The sequence below is a fragment of the Hyaena hyaena genome, unplaced genomic scaffold (genome assembly GCF_003009895.1).
Source record: "Hyaena hyaena isolate Hyena2069 unplaced genomic scaffold, ASM300989v1 scaffold_87, whole genome shotgun sequence".
Taxonomy (NCBI): Eukaryota; Metazoa; Chordata; class Mammalia; order Carnivora; family Hyaenidae; genus Hyaena; species Hyaena hyaena.
Window position 1 is genome coordinate 881,094 of NW_024080718.1, and position 26,224 is coordinate 907,317.

At 44.0% G+C, this 26,224-nt stretch overlaps 1 protein-coding gene across 1 annotated transcript in view; it reads right to left on the minus strand.

Annotated features, from left to right (window-relative positions):
* Window positions 1-4,615: 4,615 nt before the first annotated feature.
* The window catches only part of GNS (glucosamine (N-acetyl)-6-sulfatase), a 53,269-nt gene continuing 31,660 nt past the window's right edge, over window positions 4,616-26,224 (minus strand). Inside the window, exons 11-14 of the mRNA XM_039234280.1 lie at window positions 13,214-13,321; window positions 12,160-12,270; window positions 10,216-10,376; window positions 4,616-7,328 (exon numbers count right to left, since the gene is read on the minus strand). Of these exons, the coding sequence (XP_039090211.1) occupies window positions 7,250-7,328; window positions 10,216-10,376; window positions 12,160-12,270; window positions 13,214-13,321 (459 nt within the window). The 3' untranslated portion in view covers window positions 4,616-7,249. The remainder of the gene's footprint in view (window positions 7,329-10,215; window positions 10,377-12,159; window positions 12,271-13,213; window positions 13,322-26,224) is intronic.

Here is a 26,224-nt window from a genome sequence, read left to right on the forward strand (position 1 = left end):
TGCTGGGAGAGACGGGGGTGGGGTGGGGGGGGGGTAATGAGGGAGAGAAGTGCATGGAGGAGCCGCGTTCTCAGACACCTTAGCGGGAACAGAATGCGTTTTGCCTCTGAGCTACTTCACTAGCGTTGGGACGAGGCCCGGGAGTGGTGCGTGCTGACCTGGGTTTGACAACAGGCGCTTCCCGCATCCAGTCGGAATAGCAGCTCGCGGCTGTAGCCGAGGGAGCTGCTCTGCCCCTGTGCAGCGCTCTCCCCCACGCCAGCTTCTGGAAGTTACGGACACCTGCTGGAGAGAGGCTTGGATTTGTGACCGGAGCCCGCCAGCCAAGAGAATCCATTGAAGACTTTAACAACACGTGAGGACATGTAAGCAATCATTCCAACAGAGAAACTTCTACTTGGTTTTGGAACGATAGCTGCGAGCCAGTGTTGGTTTATATTCTTCACGTACGTAACACACATAAGACTTTTTCGCACTGTGGAGACCAGATGAGCCTCTACCATGAGGCAGCTTTGCCTGGGCCTGGGCTGAATAGGTTTTGAATTGAACAGGTTTTGGCAAAAGGCTTGCCTCAGTTTCTCTCTTGATAAGCCAGCTTTTTTTTTTTTTTTTGTCCTTATATTAGTGCTATATTCCTGCACAACAAATTACTTCAAAATGAGCTTAAAGCCACATTCAACCATTCAACATTATTCTATTACACGGTTTCTGTGCATCGGGGGTTTGGGAGCAGCTTTGCTGGCTGGTTCTTGCTTGAGCGTCTCTTCAGGAGATGGCACTGCAGATGACTGCCGCCCAGGCCAACAGCGTACGTCTTGGCTGGGGCTGGAGGACATGCTTCTGGGGTGGCTCTGTCACAGGGCTGGCTGGCAGGCTGGGGCCGGGCATTTGCAGGAGGGCTTGGGGCCGCCCCACACAGATCTAACCATAGGGCTGCTTGGGCGCCTTCATGATGTGGCAGCAGGCTTCCTCCAGCATCAGCGGAGAGAGAGCAAGGGCAAGCGGCCGTGTCTTTTATGATCCAGGCTCGAAGTCACATGATGTCGCATATGCCCCATCCTGCTGGTCACCTGGCCCAGCCCTGACGCACCATTTAAAGATACTATGCAGGATCGTTGGGAACCATCTCGGCTGCTGGCTTCCCACAGCCATTCTGCAAATAGCTACGTGAGGTGTGAAAAGAGCTCTGTGTTGACGTCTTTCCCAGCAGCCGTGCTGCGGAGCGGGGTAAGAAGCCGCCTGCGCGGTAGGGGCGCCTCCCCGTCGTAGTCTGAACTTCGTTTCCCTGTAGACACAGGTATCAGGGACAAGTTCCCTCTTTTCTGCAGTCCGTTAATATTTGTTTTATGTATGTAGATGCTCCTATGTTGGGGGCATGAATGGTGTAGAAATGATTAGAAACAGATCTTCCTGTTGGCTCCTTCGGTAATGCACTATTTTGTTTCTTATTAGACAAAACAGACTTTGAAACAAAGCATACATACAGCTGCCGCTGCTTTATTTTAGAGAGAGAAAGCAAGAAGTGGGGTGGAGGGAGGGAGGGAGGGGGGAGAGAGGGAGAGGGAGAGGGAGGAGGGAGAATCTCAAGCAGGCTCCCTGCTGAGCATGGAGCCAGTGCCAGGGCCTTTTGGTTGTGGTTTGCATGGAGTATCTTTTTTCAGCCATTCACTTTTCAGCTGTACGTATCCTTAGAGCTGAAGTGAGTCCCTTCTCAGCATGTAGATAGATCTTGTGTTTTATTTTTAATATTTTAAATGTTTATTTTTGAGAGAGAGTGTGCAAGTGGAAGAGGGGCAGGGAGAGAGGAAGACACAGAATCCAAAGCAGTCTACAGGCTCCGAGCCGTAAGCACAGAGCCTGACACCAGGCTCAAATCCATGATCTGGGAGATCATGACCTGAGCCGAAGTCATGTTACCTTGACTGAGCCACCCAGGCGCCTGGTTTTTAGGTTAGTTTGTTTTTAAATCCACTTAGCTATTCTGTGTCCTGTGAATGGAGAATTTAGTTCATTTATATTTAAAAGTTATTGGTAGGTATGTACTTATTGCTGTTAAAATCTTTTTTGTGCTTATCTTTATTGCCATTTGTTAATTATTTTCTGGCCTGTCTTCTGGCTGTTTCTCGCTGCTTTCTTCTCTGATGGTTTGATGACTTTCTATAGCAGGATGTGTAACTACTATTGGTTTTTGCCTTGTGGTTAACATGAGGCTTATAAGGAACTTAAACCAGTCTATTTCAAGTGGATAGGTTGAACAAATTTTTGCCCCCTCCTCGCCAACTTTTTAATGTTTTTGATGTCACTCACATTTTACAGCTTTTATTTTGGTGCATCCCTTAAGTATTATACTTCTATTTTTACTACATTTGCCTTTTAACCTTAAATTAGCTTTATGAGTCTACATTTACTATATATTTACCTTTACCAGTGTGATTTATGCTTTCATAGATCTTGTTGCTAATTAGCAAGCACCCTTTTCTTTTCAGCTTAAAAAAGTTCCTTTAAAAATTTTTAAGTGTTTTATTTATTTCTGAAAGAGAGAGAGAGAGAGAGAGCGAGCGAGCGAGCGTGAACAGGGCAGGATCAGAGAGATAGGGAGGCACAGAATCTGAAACAGGCTCCAGGCTCTGAGCTGTCAGCACAGAGCCCGACACGGGGCTCAAACCCGCAAACTGTGAGATCATGACCTGAGCCGAAGTCAGGATGCTTAACCGACTGAGCCACCCAGGCGCCCCTCCTTTAACATTTCTTATAAGGCCAGTTTAGTGATGAACTCCTTCAGCTTTTGTCTGGAAAACTCTCCTTCCAATTCTGAATGACTTTGCTAGATAGAGGATGCTTGGTTGGAAGTTCTTTTTTCAATCTATATACTGTTCTAGAGGTCAGGAATAGGATAATTCCATTTCATAACCAAGTTCACTGCCAGGCAGAGAGGGTAGGCACTCAGATGTATAATAGAGGAGGGAAAAATCCTTCTTCGATCAGAGACAAGTTGGCTTTGAAGCCAGAACTTCTTTGAAATCTTGATTCTTTAATTAGCTATGTGAGCTTGGGTACATTCAGCTGAAGGAAAAAACCTACTCTGCAGTCGTGCTTTATTACAGTAAGTACAGATTACAAGCATCCAATGTATCTCTGTCCTGTGAGCATCAGTGAGACTTGCAGGGTGAGAGACTATTTGTGGATCTCAGTTCTCCTGGGCAGAAGGTGGTCATGAAGTTTCCTCTGAAAGATGAAGTGCTGGCACGGTCATGTGCTGTATGCTAGGCTAGGAGCAGGCTCCCAAGTCCCACATCGCAAGCTTGTCTTCTGTGGGAATTCCTAGGCCTCCTCCAGAGGCCCCAACTCGGGGCCTTCGGGGTCTCTGGGTCTGCTGTTCCCCCAACAGACTTCAAGGCACACACATAACCTGGCTTTCAAGCCCATTGCTGCTGGAGGAAGAGACTGAAACGAAGACCAATTCTGTAGGGAGTCTGGTTCTACAGAGCAGGGTACAGTCTCCGTGGACCAGGTGGGGTAAGGTAGAAAAATGATCTGGTAGAGTCTGTACTTAGCCTTGCTTCGTACAAATAAATGTTTTTTGTTGGTCTCACCTTTTGATACAAACTACCTTTTTGTGATTTAGCTAAGCATTAGGAAAGCATATAGAAATATATTTTTATTTGGACACTTTTTTTTTTTTTTTTAGATTTTTAGTAATCTCTAGACCCAACATAGGGCTCAAACTCACAACCCTGAGATCAAGAGTGGCATACTCTGTCCACTGAGCCAGCCAGGTGCCCTTCAAATTACTTTCTGTATTGTGATCTGCTAACTTTGTGGACGTCCTCTAATGTCTTTTTCTACTTGGTTTTCATCTTTTAAAAAGAATGTTTGAAAGCACACACATGAGCAGGGGAGGGGCAGAGAGAGAGAGAGAGAGAGAGAGAATCCTAAACAGGCTCTATGCTGTTAGCATAGAGCCCAACACAGGGCTTGATTTCATGAACTGTGAGATTATGACCTGAGCTGAAATCAGTCCTTGCTCGACTGACAGAGCCACCCAGGTGGTGCTGGTTTTCATGATTTGGAATATGCAAGGCAACCGACTAGGTCTCGGGTTGGCAAATCCTGGCCTGTTCTGAGAAGTAAAGTTTTGTCAGAACATAGTCACTCATTACATAAAGTATTGACTCGAGCTACTGTTTTGTGTTACATCAGCGGTAGGTAGTTGTGACAGAGACCTCCGTTTAAGTTAATGTCAACCCCTGTATAAAGTCCTTCATTTAGGACAATGGGTCACACGAGTGGACATCAAGGGCAAGCACCCTGAAAATTAAGCTGAGTTTTTTTTAACTTAAGGTCTGCCAAGATAAGGCGCTTTTTTTCCATGCAAAGCTGTAAACGCACAAAGATTTATCATTTTTCTCCACGGTGCTTATCCAGGGGTCCTGGTCAGCGGGAGAGCACGTGTCAAAGAGCTTTGGAGGCAGAGACTACGGTGCTAGTGAGGAAACTGCTCCCTCTCCAGTCCTAGGTGAGTGATGAAAACGTTAACCAGCAGGACAAAAAAAAGAAAAAAAAAAAACTTGTCAGAATTACGACTTGAGGACTAAAACAAAGGACACGTTCCCACTAGAACAGAAATAGATTTTAATTCGTTGAAAAGTGCAGCAGTGAACAGGGTCTTTGGAAGGGCACTTTCTAAGTCAGGTGACCGAGATGACACAAAGCCAAGGCAGAGTGACTTCTGGGAACAGAAGATGCAAACGCACGAATTCACAACAGTCTGTGTGGGACCCGAGTGGTGGTGAAAAGTAGAGAAGCAAATACTCCTCTATCAGTCTCTGGTGGATCAGAGTACCCTTCGCTTCCTCTTCAAAAGGACCCTGGAAAAATCCTTTAGTGCTTTAAAGCATCGATCTTTAGATGCTAAAAATAAATTTAAGAACGCTTCTCACAGACGAAGGTATAATTTCCATGGCTACCGTTACGATTTTGTACAAAAGCCATAGTATTGTGAATTAAAAATGTATTTTGCAACAGTACCATTGCTCAAATTCAGAGACACAGGGGTTCCCCACTCTGTGTCCGAGGGAGGCCCCTGAAGGAAATTTTTTAAGGCAGAATCTCTATGAATTCTTAGGGCTTTGGATCCCTCCTAATGGTTAGTTTTCTACTCTGAAGGGTACCAACGAGTCCCGACCTGGCCTTCTTTAAAAGATAAAATAATTCAAATTCATATAATTGAGAAACAAGCCAAGCCTCTTGCCGTGGGTTCCTTGTACACAGGCATTGCCAAAAGTTCAGTGCATTTTGTCTGCTAGGCTATAAAAGGAGGCCTCTTTATGAAAGGGGAGTTTAGCACAGATCCAGAATGAAGCGAGGCTGAGAGAAGGTGAAGTTAGAGGCCACTTCAAGGTTAGCAGGAAGCATACCACATACAGGAGAGGGACACAGGCGGGCACCCCATCCTGCCACCCGAACAGAAATCGCTGAATGTGAGAACAATGTGGCAGGGACACTGGGCAGCTGATTTGTGTCGCTCTTAGGACTCTACCTGCTCTCAGGGACCAGCATCCTAAAATGGAATAATAGGACATCACAATATAAGACCTGGTAAGTATTGGTTTCTTTTTATTCGGGAATAACTAAGGTCAACTTTCATTAAGGTAGAAGTTGACTGATAATGTTAAGAATCAAAGTGTAGAATAAAGCTAATACCCATATTTAACATTGTAGTTTGCTTTTAGTTACAAAATATTGAGAATTTCTCTCCCTAAAACATTCACAGCAGAGGTGTTCGTTTCACTTGCCTCTTTCACCTCTAAATACCCCCACAGTCGCTGGGATTGCATGAGGTAAAGGAATAAACCCAATGGCTATTGACCCAACATGGCTCTCTCGAGTTCTGACAGAGAAGTTGCTTACAGCCATGTCTTACAAAGTGCTTAAAGCTCAACCTAAGACCGTACATAAAGCTAAAATCACTACTGCCTGAGTTGAACAGGTTATAAACCACAGCTCTTCCTCCCCCCACCCCGCTGACCCCCTACAGAGAACTGTCTTGTGAAGAAAACAATAGAAACGGGATTGGTCTTTGAGTCCAGAAACATACAAATGTAGGTGTTCTACACAGGAAACCTCAACAAGATCTGGCTTTGCCAGGGGAACAGTGAATGCAGCCTGAATTATGCTAGACTCCAAACACTCTAGAAGAACTTCTCTAAAAGGGAAGAAGGTAGGTAGGGTAAAGCAGCCAGACCTTTGCAAAAACGGTAACAAATGAAGAGAATGTCAACAAAATGCAGAGAGTCAAAATTGAAAGCCAGGCTCCCTGCTAGACAGGCACTTACTAAATCCCAACAATAGCCCTTCAACCTGTCAACCCAAGGGCCCTGTCTACAGAAGGTCCTCAGAAAAGGCAACCTTCATCAACCCTTGCAAGTTTTTTTTCTCTACTGAGAAATACTAAGCTACCTAAGCCACTTTGTTTTTCAGATCTCAGAGAAGTAATTATCAAGAGAAGAGACATTCCCCTGATACCTCTGTTGTTGACTGGCACTCCATGTGGTTAGCGGCCATCAGGAAGTCGATGGCTATCACCTTTTATAACTACCTTGAATTACTAGCCTGTACCAAAAACTTACTCTTCTACTTCAGTGTAGCAACAGCCCAGAACATGGAAAACAACAAAAAACCCCAAAAACAACACAGACGTGCTTTGCTGGCTGACAGGTTTTGAGCTTGTGACCTTATCACATTGTGATATTATAAACAATGTATTTCTACTAATCTGAAAATAGTGGTATTTGTTCTTGCTTTGATGACTCAGCTCTGAGGGTTATTCTTCAAACTATGTGATCTTGGTGTTTTTGATGGTGAAGTGGTCAAGCTGTAAACCACCCCATTTCCCCACCCCCAAGTATTGCCATTTATCTGAATGGGACTTATAAGTTCAGACTATGACCCCCTGGGGAATAATCAAGCACTGTAACCCCAGGACAGAAAGGGTGTGGTGAGGATAAAGACCTCAGGAGCATTCGGTATGTGGTGAATGAAGGGACCAGGGACAGCCATTCCTGCCGTGTGGGCGGAGTTCACAGTTTAACACATTGCACAAGAAGTCAGCTGATTGGGTTGCTTTTTCAAACAGGACTTAGAGCCAGTCCAGAGACTCTTCCGGGCGTGGTCTTGAGGACAAGCTACAGATTCCTACTACAATCACTTCATCAGACAGAGGTGTGCTGGGACCCAGCTGCAGAGGTTGCTACAGAGGATGTTTGGAAAACCTTCGAGTCCTGACACTGCAGTGATTGCTGAACATGAGACGAGGGTCAAACCTGTATCTGTGGAGGAAAGAGAGGAAGTTACATCAACCCCAGTTAGCCAGCGTGTTCCTTCTCCAGAATGTTCCGTGGAAAGGACGGCAGGAAGGAAGATAAAAGGAACAATGAGATCACCAGAAAGGAATCTCGTGGCAAAGTCTGTAGTACAAAGCGCAAGTATTTAATAATTAAGAGCATTCCCATCACAAGGAAGCAAGCACAAAATAATGTAAAACACAGAGGAGAAAAACAAGGTTAATCTTGAGAGGCAGTGGGAGGAGGCAAGATAGGAGCTGGGTTTTGTTTTTTTGGGGGGTGGGGGAGGCGGCCTCCCCCTGCTGGAGCCCGACCAGCAGCCCGAGAGCCCTTCCTTCTCTCACAGTTCAGGGAGACTGGCAGGCATGAACACAGGCCTGAACCTCAGAAGTTTCCATCTGGCTTATTACGAACTCAGGTAAGTCATTAACTTCTCTGGCTACCGATAAAATAGTAAGGCAGTTCAATTCACGTAATATGTCTGGTACGTAATATTAGTTGGCCACGCTCCACACTACCATTCAGCATTTACTTCCCCCCTGGGTGCGAAAATTAAAGGAGGTAGTTTGGCTGGAAAGACATTTTACCCAGGCAGGCTAGAAATAACGTCCTATTCTGCTTTTACCTGCAATCTTTAGGGATAAGCTAATTCTCACTTAGCATTATTTTAAAACAAGGGTGGGCTGTACAGTTTCTGTCCTAACTACTACTCAACCTTGTTGCTGTATGTGAATCAATGTTTGTGGCTATTTTCAAAGGGTGGTGGCTGGATTGGGCCTGTAGGACCTAGTCTGCTGACCTCCATTTTTCAGAGAGTCTATAGCCTAAATATTTAGTGGGAAGGAATATGCTACTGCTGAGGAATTTAAAAAGAAATAGCTGAGGCTCACATTAGTAAAGCAAGCATCTGGAGTTTTGGTTATAAGCTCTTAGAATGTGAACAAGACAATTCAATTACAGTTATAAAACAGCCTGCCTGGGAGTCAGGAGATCTTGCTTAGCAGTTCTAACAGGGTGACCCTTGGGCACATCTACCTCTGGGCTCTAAAGACTGGAAATTCTATGGTTAAGTCCTAACCCTTACGGTCGATGCTCAGAAGACCCAAGGTATCTGCCATATTGGCGCAGCAGCTGTCAGCACAGCAGGTCCACGCTCTAGCAGCAGCAGGGCCAGGGACCGTCTGGCCAAACACCATTCTCCAAGAGGTGTTAGTTCCTGACTCTCCAAGATTTAATTAATTAGATGATGGGGCACCTGGGTCTGACTCTGGTCATGATCTCCTGCTTCGTGGGTTTGAGCCCTGCACCGGACTCTGTGCTGACAGCTCAGAGCCTGCTTTTGCTTCTGTGTCTCCCTCTCTCACTGCCCCTCCCTTGCTTGTGCTCCATCTCTCTCAAACATTAAAAAAATTAAAAGAAAGATTAGATGATTTAAGTTTGCAAGTCATCTAGAGACTGCTGCTACAAACATCTAATTTTTTTGTTATTTTACCAAGATTTTATTTTTTTCAGTAATCTCTATACTCAACATGGTGATTGAACTCATGACCCTAAGATGAAGAGTTACATGCTCTACCTCCGAAGCCAGGCAAGTACCCCTAGACCTCCAATTTTATTTGATTTGATAAACCATTCTGAGCACAGCTGTTATTGGAAACTGCAAAATCCGCATGTGTCAACTAGAAGTCTTGTGCCTTTTACTTTAGAGACTGAATGTCCATCCTACTCCCAGGAACTGGTGTCAGGGAGGATACACTTCACTACTTTGGAGGAGAGCTCCAAGCCGGGCAGTCAGAATGCCTGACCAATGATTCCATTAACAGAATTACCCATATAAAGAGAAGACTTAAGTAATATAAAATTATGAATACTGTCTTTTTCTACCATTACCTACTACTTTTAATTTGCTGGCATCCATGTGTCTTTGGCCGACATGGATTTAGAAGTATTTATACAGTATTTAGAAGCAAAAGCGTTCCACATCTTTTCATCAAAAGTCTATCATTCACTTTCTCTACTCATTCCCATGTATTCCTCTCTAATGTGTACTGAAAATATTTCACAGAAGGCTGGCAAGTAAGTTACTCCTCTCCCTCAGCTTGGGACATCAGCCTTCCAGCAGCTTTCCTACAATCAATGTAAGAACTGAAATAATCCTTTCCCAGTGAAAATTCAACTTTAAAGTTCATAATCTTAAGCCCAAAGAAACAGGTTTCTTGCTCCAGGCAGCTCACATGCATGGTGTCCCGAGACCCCACGTCACTGGTGAAGAGCAACTGTTCCAGAGGAATGAACAGGAGGTGCTGAGGAGGTGATCCCCTTTGCTGCCTTCACGTACTACCGTGGGCTTACACCTGAGAGTTTGTACCTTCTAACTGATTTTGTGTGTTCAGCCCAGTACATTTACGGGCAGGCATTCAAGTTTCTCTAATCAGAGCTTCTGAGAAATGAAATGAAGGCACACACACCCTCCTGGAGGCGCTAGGGAACAGGGTAGCCGTGGTCAGCTCAGTTTAAAGAAACTCCACCTGTCACCAGTGCAGTCAAGTTGGTGCCATGAAGAGTCATAGGAGGAAGGGGAGGAAGAAGAGCCCCATGTGGCAGGGAACAGGGCTAGGCCTCCAGCTAACGCTGCCACCGGCACCAGAGAGCAGAAGTTTCAAAGAGCTCATTTTCCCAGCACAATAGGCAAATGCACTAACACACAGTGCTCCTACTAGAACGCAGAAGAATGAGAAACAGAGCTTAGCTCAAAGCCGACCTCAGGGGTCTGAGCTTAGCTCAGAGGACCTCTCAGGTTCCCTCTGCCTTTAAGCACGACATGACTGCTACAGACAACTTGGCAAAGCCATCGAAGAAAATGGAAACTTACCCCGGGTCAAAAACCCCTGGAGTGCGACAGGTTGGTCCAGAACAGGACTGTAACATCATCAGCCGGTAGTTCATTTTCCCTAAAAGCTCTGGGTCTATACTTTTAGCAATGTTCGTGATTTGGTCTGGGTCTGCAGTCAGGTTGTAGACTTCTACAAACACCTACAAGAACGAAGATGGAGGAAAGAAAAGAGCAAACGTTATATTGGAACTATTCCTCATGCGAATTCTTTTTTTTTTCTTTTTAAAAATATTTTTCAGAGAGAGCAAGGGAGGAAAGGGTAGGGGTAGAGAGAGAGACAAACACATAGAAGCCAAAGTAGGCTCCAGGCCCTGAGCGGTCAGCACAGAGCCTGACGCTGGGCACGAACTCACAAACTGTGAGATCATGACCTGAGCTGAAGTTGGACGCTTAACCAACCGAGCCACCCAGGTGCCCCTCATGGGAATTATTTCTAAGTGGGAAGGGAAAAGCAGTGCCCAGGAGAACATTTTCTGGTCTCAGGATCCTGAAGGAGCCCAGAGGTAACATGAGACCATGTTAAAATGCTTCAGGTCTGTGGCCCACTCAGGAGAGGGGCCTGCAGCACACCCTATGCCTTCAGAAAGAGGCAGGGGAGAAATTTATGACCTTCTGTAATAGAAGAACAGAAGGCAGAACCCTCCAATAGCAAGGCTGCAGACACTAGACTTAATAGTAATATTGTCAGAGAAGTAAGAGTTGACATTTGAAGGTTTTGCTTTAGAACTGTTAAGATTCAAATGAGAACAGATCTGAAAGTACTCTCACTTGTGCTATATAGATGCTAAGGTTTCCTGTTTTAAAAGCAGTTTTGGATGTCTTCCCAAGTGGGGAAGGATATAATCCTGTTGTTTCTAATGTCAGCTCTATCTAATATCACTATACCGCACCCCCCCCCCCCCCCCCCCCCCCCCCGTTCTCCAAAGTGGAGTTAAGCAACAGGTTAGGAAGAGGACAGGTAAACATCGTGGGGGAAGGAGAAACCAGAATGGACCTCGGACAACAGGCAACAGAGCTTCTTTCAAAGTGCTCACGAGCTACAAACAAAGGGTGAGCAAGTCCATTTCTGAGACGCACACTGAGCCCCGGCTCCATATGGCAGGATGTGGGCTGCCAGACGAGGTGGGTGAGCACAGGCGCTTGGAGCGTGAAGGCACCAGGGACCGCGGTGCAGGGGGTCCTCAGATGACCCACCCTGATCCGTGCTGGCTAAAAGCCACTGCCCTTTTAATTTTTTAATGTTTTTATTTTTAAGAGAGAGAGTGTGTGCAAGCAGGGAGGGACAGAGAGAGAGGGAGACACAGTATCTGAAGCAGGCTCCAAGCCATCAGCACAGAGCCTGACGGCGGGGGGGCTTGAGTTCATGAGCCACGAGATCATGACCTGACCAAAGTCGGACACTTAACCAACTGGGCCACCCATGTGCCGCTAAAAGCCACCTTCTTACAAGGATGGGACTTCCTGGTCTTGCCCCTTATGGCTCATCTATTTAAATGAGCAGCTGGACTGTGCTGTTGTGGGGAAAGAAGTTTCTGAACAAGCTGGCTGCCAGTAAGCCTTCTAGGAAATGTCCCAACTCCTTTCAGCTCCACAGAAGTCAAGGTGTCTTATTCTCACCCCAAACCATCAAAGCAGCAAAAAGCCTAGGCATGCAGCAATCTGAAAAAGTAGACTATGCATTTAAAGTGTATCTGGGTGATGGGAGTGGAGAGAATCCCATCCAGAAAGATCGCAGTTAGAGAGGCGCAGTATGGCCTCGTGGAATTCCATGTTCTTCACTGAAGGAAGCCTAAATGGAGGCACAGATAAGAGACCCATCTTCCCTAGGGAACATTCCTTGGCATTGCTCTTCTGCTACCCAGTCCAGCCAACAAAGCACTGGCACTAGACACAAGGGGGTGGGGGAGGTGGGTGTCTTCTTACCTCCTGGTCATCAAACTCACAATACTGCAAATTCCACTGTGTTGACATGGTCCTCACACAGGCGTAGGTGTTATTGTAAGCATCTTCACAGACGCAGTCTGGGAAACATTGCTGTAGGGAGATTTAAAGAATTAAATGAAGACAGTTCTTCTAATATCTACTACTACTGGCCTACAGGGCAACCACGCTGGCTCAAGCCAGACCTACCACTGGACTGAAATCAGGCAGCCTTTCATGGAGACATAAATCAAAAATAGATACGGGGCGGTTTCGTACTTTTGGCCAACCTGACTGAGGAACATGTGTTGGCAGTAGTTGTGTTCGCAGACTCTTGCCATCACTGTCTGCTAATCTCCTGACAAGAATTCGTGGTAGTGAGCAACTGTAAAATGAGTAGGCTGGATGGTAAGGAGACAGAATCAATCGCCTAGGAGTCGTGTCTAAGGTACATTAAGGAGCGGTCCCTAAAACATTTGCATCAAAAGGCTAAAACGAGCTTTGTGGAACCAGCTGCAGGTAAGGTTTTTCTTCCTGTTTTCCTCACCAACTTGTGGTTGGATCTTCACTATATCCTACACTTTGGTATCTGGAGTCCTCTCTCCTACTTCCCACTCTCCAAAGTGAGGCCAGTGTGCTCTTACCACCTCCGTGACCAGCCTGGCTGCCACCATTGCAAGACACTTTATGATGGCAGTGGCACAGAACTGTGGCAACCTCACTTCCCTACTGAGTGCCACTGATAGCTTACCTCATAAAAAATGGTACTGCTTTTGGGAAGGGCAAGATAACCGGAAGGGGTAAAGACAAGAATATGGGCAAATACATGCACTTGTTACAAAAACTGCAAGAATTCAAGGAGCATATTCTACCAACAGGTCTGAAGCAGCATCTTCAGGACTAGCAAATTTACTCTGTTTATCTAATAATCTCCACAGTCAAGTGACAAAGTTAAGTGAAAGAGGAGCAAGACTCAGATTAAGGGTTTTAGTACTTGACACAGCTGAACCAAAGCCTTGCTGAGCTATTGGTAAGAAAACCGTCTAAGCCAACTCACAGATACTCCAGGACTCAGGGAAGGACATGTTGGGTCGGGGACATTACGGCCTTCTCCTTGATATTCCACCAAGACATCTGACCGCCACGTCAGATTACGGGCACCTTTCTGGAAGGAAGAACAAAAATGGTTTCTGTGAGGCATACAGAATGTGATAAGGATCACAAAGTTTTATCCTACTACTTAAGGGGACATGGGAGTCAAAACTGGTTGGACTATTATTCAGCACCTAAAGAGAATGACAAAAACTAACACAGATGAAGACTTCTGAGTATCATGTTTCGTATTTACAGAGCCCTTGCAAGTGATGGTCAAATGCTTTGAGCATTTAGTAGTTACTTCCCAAGACTACTTCTTGGTAGTCAGGAATGGCAACTATAACCAATATCTAAGAATTCTCACCTCATCTGAAGAAATTTACAGGCTAACGCATACAAGGACAATATTAAACACAGCTTGTGTGCTAAGGACTATAACAGGTTCAAAATTCTTCTTGGTTAGAATGCATCTACCGTATATAAATGAACTCATTGAGTCTTCACTGCACGTGGGGAGAGTGAAAGGAAAGAAGCACCAGCATTTGAAACAGGAGTGCTGAAGACAGGTGAGAGGAGGAAGGCAACAGAAGTAAAAAAGTCTTGGATCAAAAGGACAACATGAGTACTAGGAGGAGGAACACGAGGTAGGGGTAGTAAGGTCTCCCCAAATCCAGCTTTCAGGCAAGGGTGGCAACCACACAGAAAATGGCATGGACAGGAGGCTGCCCACTTGTTCTGTAAAGAGCAGCAGGTGCTGGGAAGCAATGGGTGGTTTTCAAGCAGGAAAGTAACACAATCAAGGCTGTCCTTTAGAAAAGTCATCCCAGTAGCAGAGTCTAGAGACGGAGTGGAGAGATGGAGATACAGAGATTAGGCTAGAAGGTGCTCTTATGATGGTCTACAGCCTTACTAATCAGAGTCTGTTTTGTGGTGTTAAAGAGGAGACAGCAGACCCAAAATGGAGTCACTTATGCTAAACCCAGTATCAACAAACCTAGACTTAATACCTAACCTAACCCAGTTGAGTTTCAACCCTCCAGGAATGTACCCTTTAACCAGTCAACTTGAAATTACCTGGTTAGCACTAGGGAGGTAATCTGCCCAACGGGCCTTTCTACTTCCCTCAGGAGGGTGACCATGTTTGAAACGATGCATTCTTTGCTAATAATTTCCTTTATCTGCCTCCTTTCTGCCTTAAAAAACCCTTTCCTTTTCTACAACTCTGCAGAGCTCCCTTCTATTGTAGAAGAGTTGTTGCCTGAATCATGAATCACTGAGTCAATTTTTAAGAGATTGGGTGGTAGTGCCAGGCACTGAAGCAAACTTCTGACAGCATTTTGGGACTATGAGGGACATAGGTATGATAATCGCAAATCCATTTTTGAGTTCATAATCTTTTTACCATTTCTGAGGGCTGTGGGTTTTGAGTCAACCTGCTGGTCTAACTGACTTTCCAGTCCAGGGCTTAGCTGGTCACCTTGAGCTGGCAGAATATTCCATTCAGAACCTGACACACCAGCTCTTGGTTCAATCTGAGTTCCCTAGTTATTTGGAAGCTCTTTCCTGTCAACAATCCCCATTTACTGTTGTTTACTGGTTGAGTCCATGGTGGGAACCGCTGGTGGTACACACAGCTTTCTTGGCCAGTCTGCAGTAAATATCTCGTGGTTCCATTATATGTGCATATTTGTTGTCTTTTGTGTAGATAAAAACTACTGCTAATGGGGATCATCCGCAAAGCCAAACAGCCTCAAAAATATAGTGGACACGAGTATTTGAGTGCTTGCCACCTTAAGAAGACTCCTGTGATAGGATGAACTGGTCACGGAACGGGTTAGATGGACAGCTGGTCACCCACCAACTTCTATCCAATGAGATGCACTGTAAAACACCAATCCCCAACCCAGTGGCACATCCCGTTTAGGTATTTGGATTGGCTCTGAAAAATCCAAAGCCAAAGGGAACCTTTAAAGAGTCAAGTGCACCACTTTCTGGCACATCTGCTTACTTTATATCTAACAACTATGGTACCTGAGGTAATAAAAATCTACAAAAATAGCAAAATCTTACTAGAAACAACCCAGAGCCCAGAGTTAGAATGTCCCTTATGTGGACTAGTAAACAAGATCACTCATTTAAGAAGCACACTTGACTCTGCCACACCTGGCAGCCAGCACCAGAACCTTTCCCCGGTGACCTTTTGCCACCCCCCACGCAGTGGGCTGCCTTGTCTGGTACTGGTGCCCCCCATGAGCACCCCTGCCTTGGTGGGACTAGCTCTGGTGCCAGCAGCACCTGAAGGCTGCCTTGCACACCAGTGAGTTCACGTCAACTGCAGTGAAGCCGTAACAGGAGAGTGCATGCAGCCCATGTAGGTGACATCCCTGGGACACACGGCGTGGGTGACCATTAGGAGTCCATACTACTGGGCCCCACAGGATACCTCTGTCATAAAGCCACTTCTTCAAGACTGGGAGATGTAACTAATCTACTTAATACATAGAACGAATACGTGGAAACAGGCAAAGTGAGACAAAAGAATATGTTCCAAAGAAAAGAACAAGACAAAATCTTAGAAAAAGAAATAAAGAAGATAGAGGTAAATAATCTACCAGAGAAAGAGTTGACAGTAATGGTCATAAAGATGCTCACCAAAGTAGGGAGAAGAATGAATAGTGAGAACTTCAGCAAAGAGACTGAACATATAATCAAGAACCAATCAGAGGTGAATACACTAAATGAAACGAAAAAATACATGCACTAGAGAAGACCATGATGCCTCTACTTGCCAGTTTTATTCAACATAGGACTGGAAGTCCTAGCCACATCAATCAGACAAGCAAAAGGACATCCAAATTAGAAGTAAAACTGTCTCGGGGCGCCTGGGTGGCTTAGTCGGTTAAGCGTCCGACTTTCGCTTAGGTCATGATCTCGCGGTTCGTGGGTTCGAGCCCCGCGTCGGGCTCTGTGCTGACTGCCAGCTCGGAGCCTGGAGCCTGCTTCAGAGTCTGTGACTCCCTCTCTCTCAGACCCTCCCCTGCTCACGCTGTCTCTCTCTCTCTCTCCTAGAGATAAATAAAACATTAAAAAAAAAAAAAAAGAAGTAAAACTGTCTCTACTTGCAGGCAACAGAGTATAGAAAACTCTCAAGACTCCAGTTTGGAAGTATTAGAATAAATGAATTCAGTAAAGTTGATGGATACAAAATTAATATACATAAATCTGTTCATTCGTAATGAACTATAAAAAAGAAATTGAGAAAATGCCATTTACAACTGTATAAAAAAGAATTAAATACCTAGGAATAAATTTAACCAAGGAGGAGAAAGATCTATACTCTGAAAACTAAGACAATGATAAAAAGAAATCAAAGATGACCCAAATAAATGGAAAGACACACTCTGCCCATGAACTGGAAGAGTTAATATTGTTAAAATGTCCACACTACACAGAGGAATCCATAGCTTCAATGCAGTCCCTACCAAAATACCAACGTCATTTCACAAGAATAAATAGTCCTACAATTTTATGGAACCACAAAAGACCCCAAATAGTCAAAGCAATGTTGAGAAAGAACAAAGCGAGAGGTATTGTGCTCCCTGATTTCCAACTATGCTACAAAGCTATAGTAATCAATACAGCATTGTACTGGCACAAAAACAGATACACAGATCAACGGCATAGGACAGTCCAGAAATAAATGCTCAAATGGGCAGTTAATATTTGACAAAGGAGGCAAGAATATACAATAGGGAAAAGCTGGTCTCTTTAATATATGGTCTGGGAAAACTGGACATAAAACATTCTACAGAAACACAAACGGATATATTTTTTTTTGGATCAGTCTCCTCAGGTGAGGACAATGAGGCAAAAATAACAGAGGGACTACATCAAATTTTTAAAGCTTCTGCACAGTGAGGGAAACCATCCACAAACTGAAAAGGCAAACTACTAAATGGGAGATGTTTGCAAATGATATAACTGATAAGGGGTCAATGTCCAGAATGCACAGAGAACTCACACAACTTAGTATTTTAAAAAAAAAAAAATCCAATTAAAAATTGGGCAGAGGAGCCTGGGTATCTTAGTCACTTTTAGGCATCCAACCCTTGGTTCCGGCTCAGGTCAGGGTTTCACGGTCAGTCCGTTAGAGCCCCTCTGTGCTGACAACATTGAGCCTGCTTGGGATTCTCTTTCCCTCTATCTCTGCCCCTCCCTTGCTTGCGCTCATGCTTTCTTTCAAAACAAAAAAAGAAATGGGCAGAGGGCTTGAACAGACATTTCTGCAAAGACAACAGATGGCCAACAGACACATGAAAGATGCTCACATCACTCATCATCGGAAAAATTCAAGAGAAAATCACAATGAGATACCACATGATCGTCAGAATGGCTAGTGTTCAAAAGACAAGAAATAATAAGTACTGGTGAGGATGCGGAGAAAAGGGAACCTTTGTGCACTGTTGGCGGAAATATAAAATGGTACAGCTAGTATGGAAAACAGAACTACTCGGGGCACCTGGGTGGCTCAGTCAGTTAAGCGTCCGACTTTGGCTCAGGTCATGATCTCACGGTTCGTGGGTTCAAGCCCTGTGTTGGGCTCTGAGCTGACAGCTAGCTCAGAGCCTGGAGCCTGCTTCAAATTCTGTCTTCCTCTCTCTCTGACCCCCCTGCTCATGCTGTCTCTATCTCTCTCTCAAAAATAAATAAAACATTAAAAAAAAAAAAAAAACAAAAAGGAAAACAGAACTACTCTATGAGCCAGTAATCCCACTTCAGGGTATTTAGGTGAAGAAAATTAAAAGACCCAATTTGAAAAGATATATGCACCCCTATGTTCACTGCAGTATTTACAATTGCCAAGATATGAAAGCAACCTAACTGTTCATTGATAGATGAATGGATTATGCATTTATATTATGTAAAGGACTACTACTCAGCCACAAAAAGATGAAATCTTGCCATTTAAGACAACATGGGTGGACCTAGAAGGTATTATGCTAAGTGAAATAAGAGAAAGACAAATACCATATGATTTCACTTATATGTAAAATCTTAATAAAAACCAAATGAGCAAAACAGAAATACACTCAAAGATACAGAGAACAATTTGGTGGCTGTCAGAGGGGAGAAGATTACAAGGTACAAACTACAGGTTATTAAGCACAGAGATGCAACGTACAGCGTAGGGAATATAGTTAATAACAATAACTTTGTATGGTAACAAGGTGGCTAAGATGAATTGTGGTGATCACTTTGTATGTATATAAATGTTGAACACCTAAAACTAATATTTTATGCCTCAACTACATTTCAATTAAAAAAAGAAATGCACTTGAAAGGGTTTCTGAATTAAACGAAAATGGGATACCTATTTTAATTGATAAATAGAGGTTTCCAAAATGCTTCAAGATTCCAAAACAGCCTCACTGAAAGATTCATTTCAAAAGGTCAAGGAAAAATTAAAGACACAGAAGCACTAAAATAAAAGACATCACAAATGACCTGATTCCCACACTTCCATCCTTCTTTACGTGAGTACTGATGTCTTACTAATCCTGACACAGGGCTTAAACCCATTAACCTCAAGATTATGACCGGAGCCAAAATTGGATGCTCTACCGACTGAGCCACCCAGGTGCCCCTACACTTTCTACTTTAAACCCCACTCTCACAGGACATCAAATCCCTCAGAGTGAAAAGAACGTTCACATACTAGAGGTATCTAACAAAGTTCAGACAGAATTTCTATCTCAAACCAGTACAAATGACTTTATGACATTTTACTAAAGCACCTTCCTTTCGGCTCTGTGATACAGTCCCAATCTATTAGGTAGAGATCTCATTTCTAAATTTAAAGGGCTAATAAGTTTTGCTTCTAATGAGATCTCACCCTAGAATTTCCTGACCAACCTGAACTTGATCTTCCGTTCTTTATAATTTGTCCTTGATATAAATGAGGAAGACTTCCAACAAAAATCCCCTAATTTAATTGAGATGCCTCAAAATCTGTGGGCCACTTCTAATTCTGACATTGGGAAGATAACAAGGGCAGAGCCCACAGAAATTCACAGAGAGGACGAAACTTCTTTCTCTAGTGCCCCAATAGCCATTAAAGCATGAAACCATACAGGACTCACACCTTGCCGAGGGGTAGCATTCCATTCCAGCCCCTGCAACACGCAGATTTTGCCAGTCAGGAAACCCAATGGGATGGACAGTGACTTGTCCAGAACCTAAGAGGTATTAACAAGTTTTCCCCCATTTCTCAGTTGTTCCAAATTCAAATACCCAAGTTTTACCAGACTCAAATGGTTCACTTTTATAGACACATTCAGCCTTTTCCAGCATCTCTGTGGACTCCAACAGCCAACATCCATTTGCTTTTACTTGGAACAATCAGTAATATACTGGACAGTCAGGCCTCAAGGATTCATGGAGTCCCTTATTTCCCCATGTACTCCACCAAGATTTCATTCTCCTCAAGTTCCCTGGGAAATCAATCCTTTTACAATATGCAGACCATCTCTTTCTATGCTGTTACCAAAGAGGTGTCCATAAAGAGTTCCATTGACTTGATGTAGCAGTTAGGTGAAAGGGGACATAAAGTCTCTGAGGAAAAATCTATTCCTAGACACTGTTGATTACCCTAGATCATAATCTAAGCGCTAAAGGAAACCAGTTATGTCCAAACAAGATTAAGCTAAGCCTAGCTTTGTGGATTTCTAACCTAGCTGGCTATTGCACGGTATGCATTCCTAATTTTTCTCCGTTGGCCTCCCCACTTTATGAATTTACCAAAATCTCAATCCCTGAACCTCCTGCATGGGAAGATTAACATGAACAGGGCTTTTTAAGACTAAAATAAGCACTAGAAGAACTCCCACCCTAGAGATATCAAACAAAAATGTTTCACCTTATTTGTCCATGAAAAAGATAATTAAGCACAAGAAATGCTGATGCAAAGACCTGGCAATAAATACAGGCCTGTTACTGCCTATTACAGCATACAACTTGATTGCACCACAAGAGCCTGTGCTAGCCACCGTAGGCTCCAGCCGCAGTGAGACGCCTCAGTGAATTGGGGCACCTGGGTGGCTCAGCTGGTTGAGCATCCAACTCTTGGTTTCAGCTCAGGTCATGATCTCATAGTTTCGGGAGTTTGAGCCCCAAATCTGGCTCTGCACTGACAGTGTGGAGCCTGCTTGGGATTCTCTCTCTCCTCCTCTCCTTCTCTCTCTCCTTCTATCTCCCCTCCTCCCCTGATCACACTGTCTCAGTCTCTCAAAAAAAAAAACAACAACAAAAAAAACCCAGCATCCTCCGTGAATTTAACCTTAGGAAATGACATTTCTTTACACTACAAACACAGCTTGAAGACTTCATAATTCCAAATGGATTTATAATTCCAACACTTCTGCAAGCAGACTAACCTCCTATGAACTCATTCCACTCCCACCACCTACCTCATCTGCATCTCAAATGTCACAACATTCTTAATCCTGCTCCCTTACTGCCCCGGCCTGAGCTAGGGAGCCCGGGACTGTAAGGTAGTAATGTCCCATTCTGTGACACTGCGTCCTGACTTACAAGACATCCCTACTTTGACTAATCCTGAGCTAGTTTTATTTACTGATGGGTCACACTATAAACACGAAAAAGAGAACTTCCCAGCAGGTTATGCTGTTAATCTCCCACAAACTCAGCCCAGTAAGCAGAGCTCTATACTATGCATGCGCATTACACTGATCACCAACAGGCCTGTGATTTGGGGATGTTTTGGAAACAAAGGAGTTTTCTTACGTCCACTGGGACCCCAATAAAAAATGGACAACAAACTTCTTACTGCCATTCTTTTACTCTCTGAAACTGCTGTCATCAAAAATTGTGCTAAGCCCCATGTCAGCAAACCAAGACTGAATACCTAATTATATTCCCCCTCGTAAGCAGCCGACCTGGAATTACCTTGTCAGTAGTAGTGAGGTAAACTGCCCATTGAGCCCTTCCATTCCCCTTAGCAATTCTACCATGCCTGAAACGATGTATTCTTTGCTAATGATTTTTTTTCTGCTCTCTTTCTGCCTTTAAAAATCTTTTTCTGTAGTTTGGTGGAGCTCCCTTCTATTACCAGATGAGCTGCTGCCCAAGTAAAAAATCACTAAATGAAGCGAATTTGATCTTTACCTTTACTCAGGTGAATTTTTGTTTAACAGTAGTCTATCACTAACACCTGGGAGCTTGTTGGAAACGCACAATCTCAGGCCCTAGTCTATCCTTAATGAGCTATGGTCTGTATTTAGTAAGATCCACCAGTGATTCATATGCATGGTGAAACTGGAGAAGCACACTCGGAAACGGTGGTTCTCAAGGTGTGCTCCCCCAGCAATAGCATCAGGTGGGAACTTAACTGCAAATGCCAAGGTCTTCATTCCTAGTCAGGGTGGGAAACCATTCCTGATGAATGTGAGCGTGAGACCTGCTCCTCTAAGGACTGCAGTGCACCCACTTAACCTGGTGACCACAGTGGGAAGGAGGATAGCCTGTGCAAGGCCTCAGAACGCCACAGCTGCCTGGAAAGGGGGACACACAGACAGGAATGTGCATCCTAACCCACTATTCTGAGACCTGAACAATCCCACGCAGGTTAAGGTCTCAGAAATCCTAAGTCACAGGATTTCAGAAGCCACGAACTCCTCTGTAGGTACCCACTATACCAACTCTGAGCTATGAAAGCTGGGAGTCAGGGGAAGAACTTATCTGTCAAACTTTTGAGTGGACTCTAAAACCCCAAATATGGAGACGAGAAAAGAGTATCTGGGAAGTCTACATCAGTCATCTCAAACTTTGCTGAATGTTAAAATCACGAGGAGAGCTTTAAAAATCCCAAGGGCCATGTTGTATCATGCCAGTCAATCAGAAACTTGGGGAGGGGACCCAAGCAAAAGTAAAGAGTTCCCCCCCACCATCTGTGGGGGGTACATTCTAAGATCCTCCCCCACTATGGATGCCAGAAACTGTGGATAGTGCTGAGCCCTATAAATACTGTTTATTCCTATTACATAGACATCTATGATAAAATATAACTTATAAATAAGGCACAGTGAGATTAACAATAACAGAACAATTACAATATACTGTAATACAATTTATGTGAATGTGGTGTCTCTCTCCTGAAATATCTATTGTACTGTGCTTAGCCTTCTTGTGACAATTTGAAGTAAAACTCCTATGTGAGGAGATGAACCGAGGGGGATGACACAGGCACTGTGACCTAACATTAGGCTACTCCTGATCTTCTGTGAACACATCAGAAGATCATCTGGTTCCAGGCCGTGGCTGACCACGGATGACTGAAACCATGGAAGGGGAAACCAAGGATAAGGGGTGAGTACTGTATTTTAGTCTCCAGGTGATGCTAATGGTCTGGAAGCATTATTAAACATTCTGTCAAAGGCCAGATACTAAATGTTTACCATCTATGGTTATGTAGTTTCTGCTGCAACTACTCGATCTTGCTGTTGTACAGGAAAGCAGGCCTAGACAATATATACATGGATGAGCGTGGCTGTGTTCTAATACAGCACTATTTACGGAAAATGGGGGTGGGCTAAATTTGGCTCACAGGGGTGTGCCAACCTTCGATCTCTAGCAGCACCATCCAGAACTTTCTGACTGAAATGTAATATCTGTGGTATTCAACAGAATGGCTTCTGAGCAGTGGATATGTGGCTAGTGACACAGAGGAATGGAATTCCTCACTTTATTCCAGTTAAATAGCTGCATGCAGCCAGCAGCTACCAAGTCAGGGCAGGCTAGAGCCGCAAACTGCTCTGCAACCTTCATACACCAGTAGTTTCACCAGAGTAGCTGCCAAAACAAAACAGGAACGAGAGCAGAGTCCTGAGTGGCACGTCTGCAAGTGTGCAGAGAAATTAACAACAGCTGGCACCCGAACAACACAGGGGTTAAGGGCACGGGCACCCTGCACAGTTGAAGATCTGCATGTAACTTCCGACTCTTTAAAAACTCAACTACTGATAGCCTGGTGTCAACTGGAAGCCTTACTAACACCACAGTCCACTAACATGCTCTATATTGGTATCATATGTTGTATTCTTACAGCAAAGCAAGCTAGAGAAAAGAAGATACTACGAAAATTGCGAGGAAGAGGAAATATATGCATGGCACTGTATTTCTCAAATTGTAAGTTTGTCATCTGTTTCCAAGATGATCTGTTAGTACCTTAAGGGATACAGCACACTGTACATATTATACATATTAGCAACACCAGACATCAAAAAAGAAAAAATGAGGGGCGCCTGGGAGGCTCAGTAGGTTAAGTGTCTGACCTTGATCTCAGCTCAGGTAACCATCTCGTGGTTCATGAGATGGAGCCCTGCATCAGGCTCTGCATTGGCAGCATGGAGCCTGCTTGGGATTCTCTCTCTCTGCCCCTCCTCAGCTTGTGCAATCTCTCTTTCTCTCTCCCTCAAAATAAATAAAGTTTAACAAAAATGAAGAAATGTGACAAGGAAACTCATAATTACAGGTATAACGACGCATGCACTGGCAACACGTAACGTGGCTGCTCTGTGGTACCCTAGTGTGGCTGACACAAATGCTCCACAGTAGCCTGGCCTAATGAAGGATGGATCATTTTTATGGACAAAAAAATTTATGGCACACGGTCGTATTCATAACACAGCAGTGAAAACACTGTTACGTTAAAAAACTCTTACCAGTGATGACAGATGACACCCAGTTTCTCCAATTATGAGAAACCAAAGCACACTGCATGGTAATATAGTTCTTTGGAAGCACAGATGGTAAGAAAACTAATACATTAATTTTATAGTAAATACCACTCACTTTATGCCCATGTAAGGACAGGCCATCCACTTCCATACAAGTCTTGTATGCGACATTCTATACGGTGAATACTTAAGTGGCGTTGCTAATACAGTTCTTGCTGTACAGGTACTAGGTTTTTACACAAAAACAAAAGCCTACACAAGTTCAACTGTGTGGCATGATGACTATTTTTAAGTACAGTGGATCATCATACAGGTCTTCATCCTGGCATCTTGCTGAGTAGGCTGAGGGGGAGGAAGGGAGGGGTTGGTCTTGCTGTCTCCGCGGTGGAGGAGGTGGGCACACTCAGTGTAACTTTACGAAATATGGCGTAATTTTTGTCTTTTTTGCCATTTCTCTAAACATGTTTCCATATGGCACCAATCCTTCCACTGTCTGCGTCAGCTTTGGTACCCATCCACAGAAGGGCCCATGGCATTAAAGAAGTCAAAAGCAGTCCTGAATAATCAAAACCCTTCTGCCAGATGTCTAATGTCAATCTTCTAAGATCCATGTCTTGAAACCCTTCGCCCACCGCCCCCCCTTTTGCCATATAGACAGTTTCTTTCACAGTTTCCTCTATCATAAATCTTGTGAAGTCAGGCACATCTTGACAGTTTTCTCCAGTAGGAATTTATTGTTTTGGCCTTGATGGATTTTAGAGGTTTTTCTGTAACGACGACACCTTTCATGGTGAAATCCTTCCAGACTTGGAATGACATTCTGTCAGGGTTCCTTTCCATAATGTTGACAATCCTCTCCGAAGAGTAATGCGTGTAATGAGTCCTGAAGGTCAAGGTCCTATGACCCCTTCATCTAGAAACTGATTTAGAGACACCGTGTTTGCGGGCAAGGAGACCACTTCGATGCCTTCAGTGTTGAGCTCATGGGGTTCTGGGTGGCCATCCTCATTGTCCAATATCAAAAGAACTTTAAAAGGCAGGCCCTTACTGGCAAGGTACTGTCTCCTGACTTCAGGAACAAAACATCAATGGAGCCAATCTAGGAAAAGGGTTCTCAATGTCCAGCCCTTCTTGTTGTGCAAAGGCTGCCAGCAAAGGCTGTGTTCGTCTTTTCCCTTCAAGGCTCAGAAGTCCTGATCATACACCCAGCTTCATTTGTACAAAACAGCAGGAGTTAGCCTGTCCCTTCCTGCCTTAAACCTTGGGTGTTTGCTTCTCTTCCTTCCTAATACATGTCCTTCATGGCATTTTTCTCCAGAATAGGAACATCTGTTCAGGCAGACATTCTTGATGATTTTCTTAATGGCATCTGGGAGACTATCTGCCGCCTCTTGGTCGACAGAAGCTGCTGCTTCTGTTACTTTTACACTGACATTTTTAAGCCACACATCTTTCTAAAATTATCAAACCATCCTTTACTGACATTAAATTCTCCAGCTCTAGATCCTTCAACTTCCTTTTGCTTTAAGTTGTCATATAATGACTTTGCTTTCTCTTGATCACATTAAGAGTCTACAGGTATGCCTTTCGTATAGCAATCCTGCACCCACATAAAAGCTACTATTTTCAACACAAGATAAAAAGGTATTTTGCAAAAAGTGTAAAGTTTTTATGACTCCTGGCATGGCTGCAGTAATGGCCTCACAAATTTCTCCCCACTGCCCCACAGTGGTGTTTATGCTGGATTAATTTATCTTAAAATGGTGAGTAACTACAGTGGCAGACCTCAATCTACAGGACATATCAAGCAATCCAACTTTTTCCTATGACGTCATGACTTCTTTCAGCTTCTTGGGAGCATTTCCAGGATCCCAGGTGGCACTGGGCAAGGGTCCCAAGGTGTTATTCAAGGCTTAGAGTATAATACTAAATGCAATGAAAAATACCCGAGAACCGAAATAATTTTTTACCCCATACCCAGTTTACTAGAGAGACAAACTGTTCATGCAGAGATGATTAGCATCACATGGCATTTTAAGCGGACACTCATGACACTTGAGCTCACGGTAACAGCAACTGGAGGTAGCTAGGAGATTATACAGAAGTACAGTATGTACTGCAATTAAGATTTAATACTGCACTGTTAAGTTTGTTCACACTTCTCTCAAACGATGCCATGTTTGTTCTGTGTAAGTTTGTTTTTTTTTTTTAATATTTTT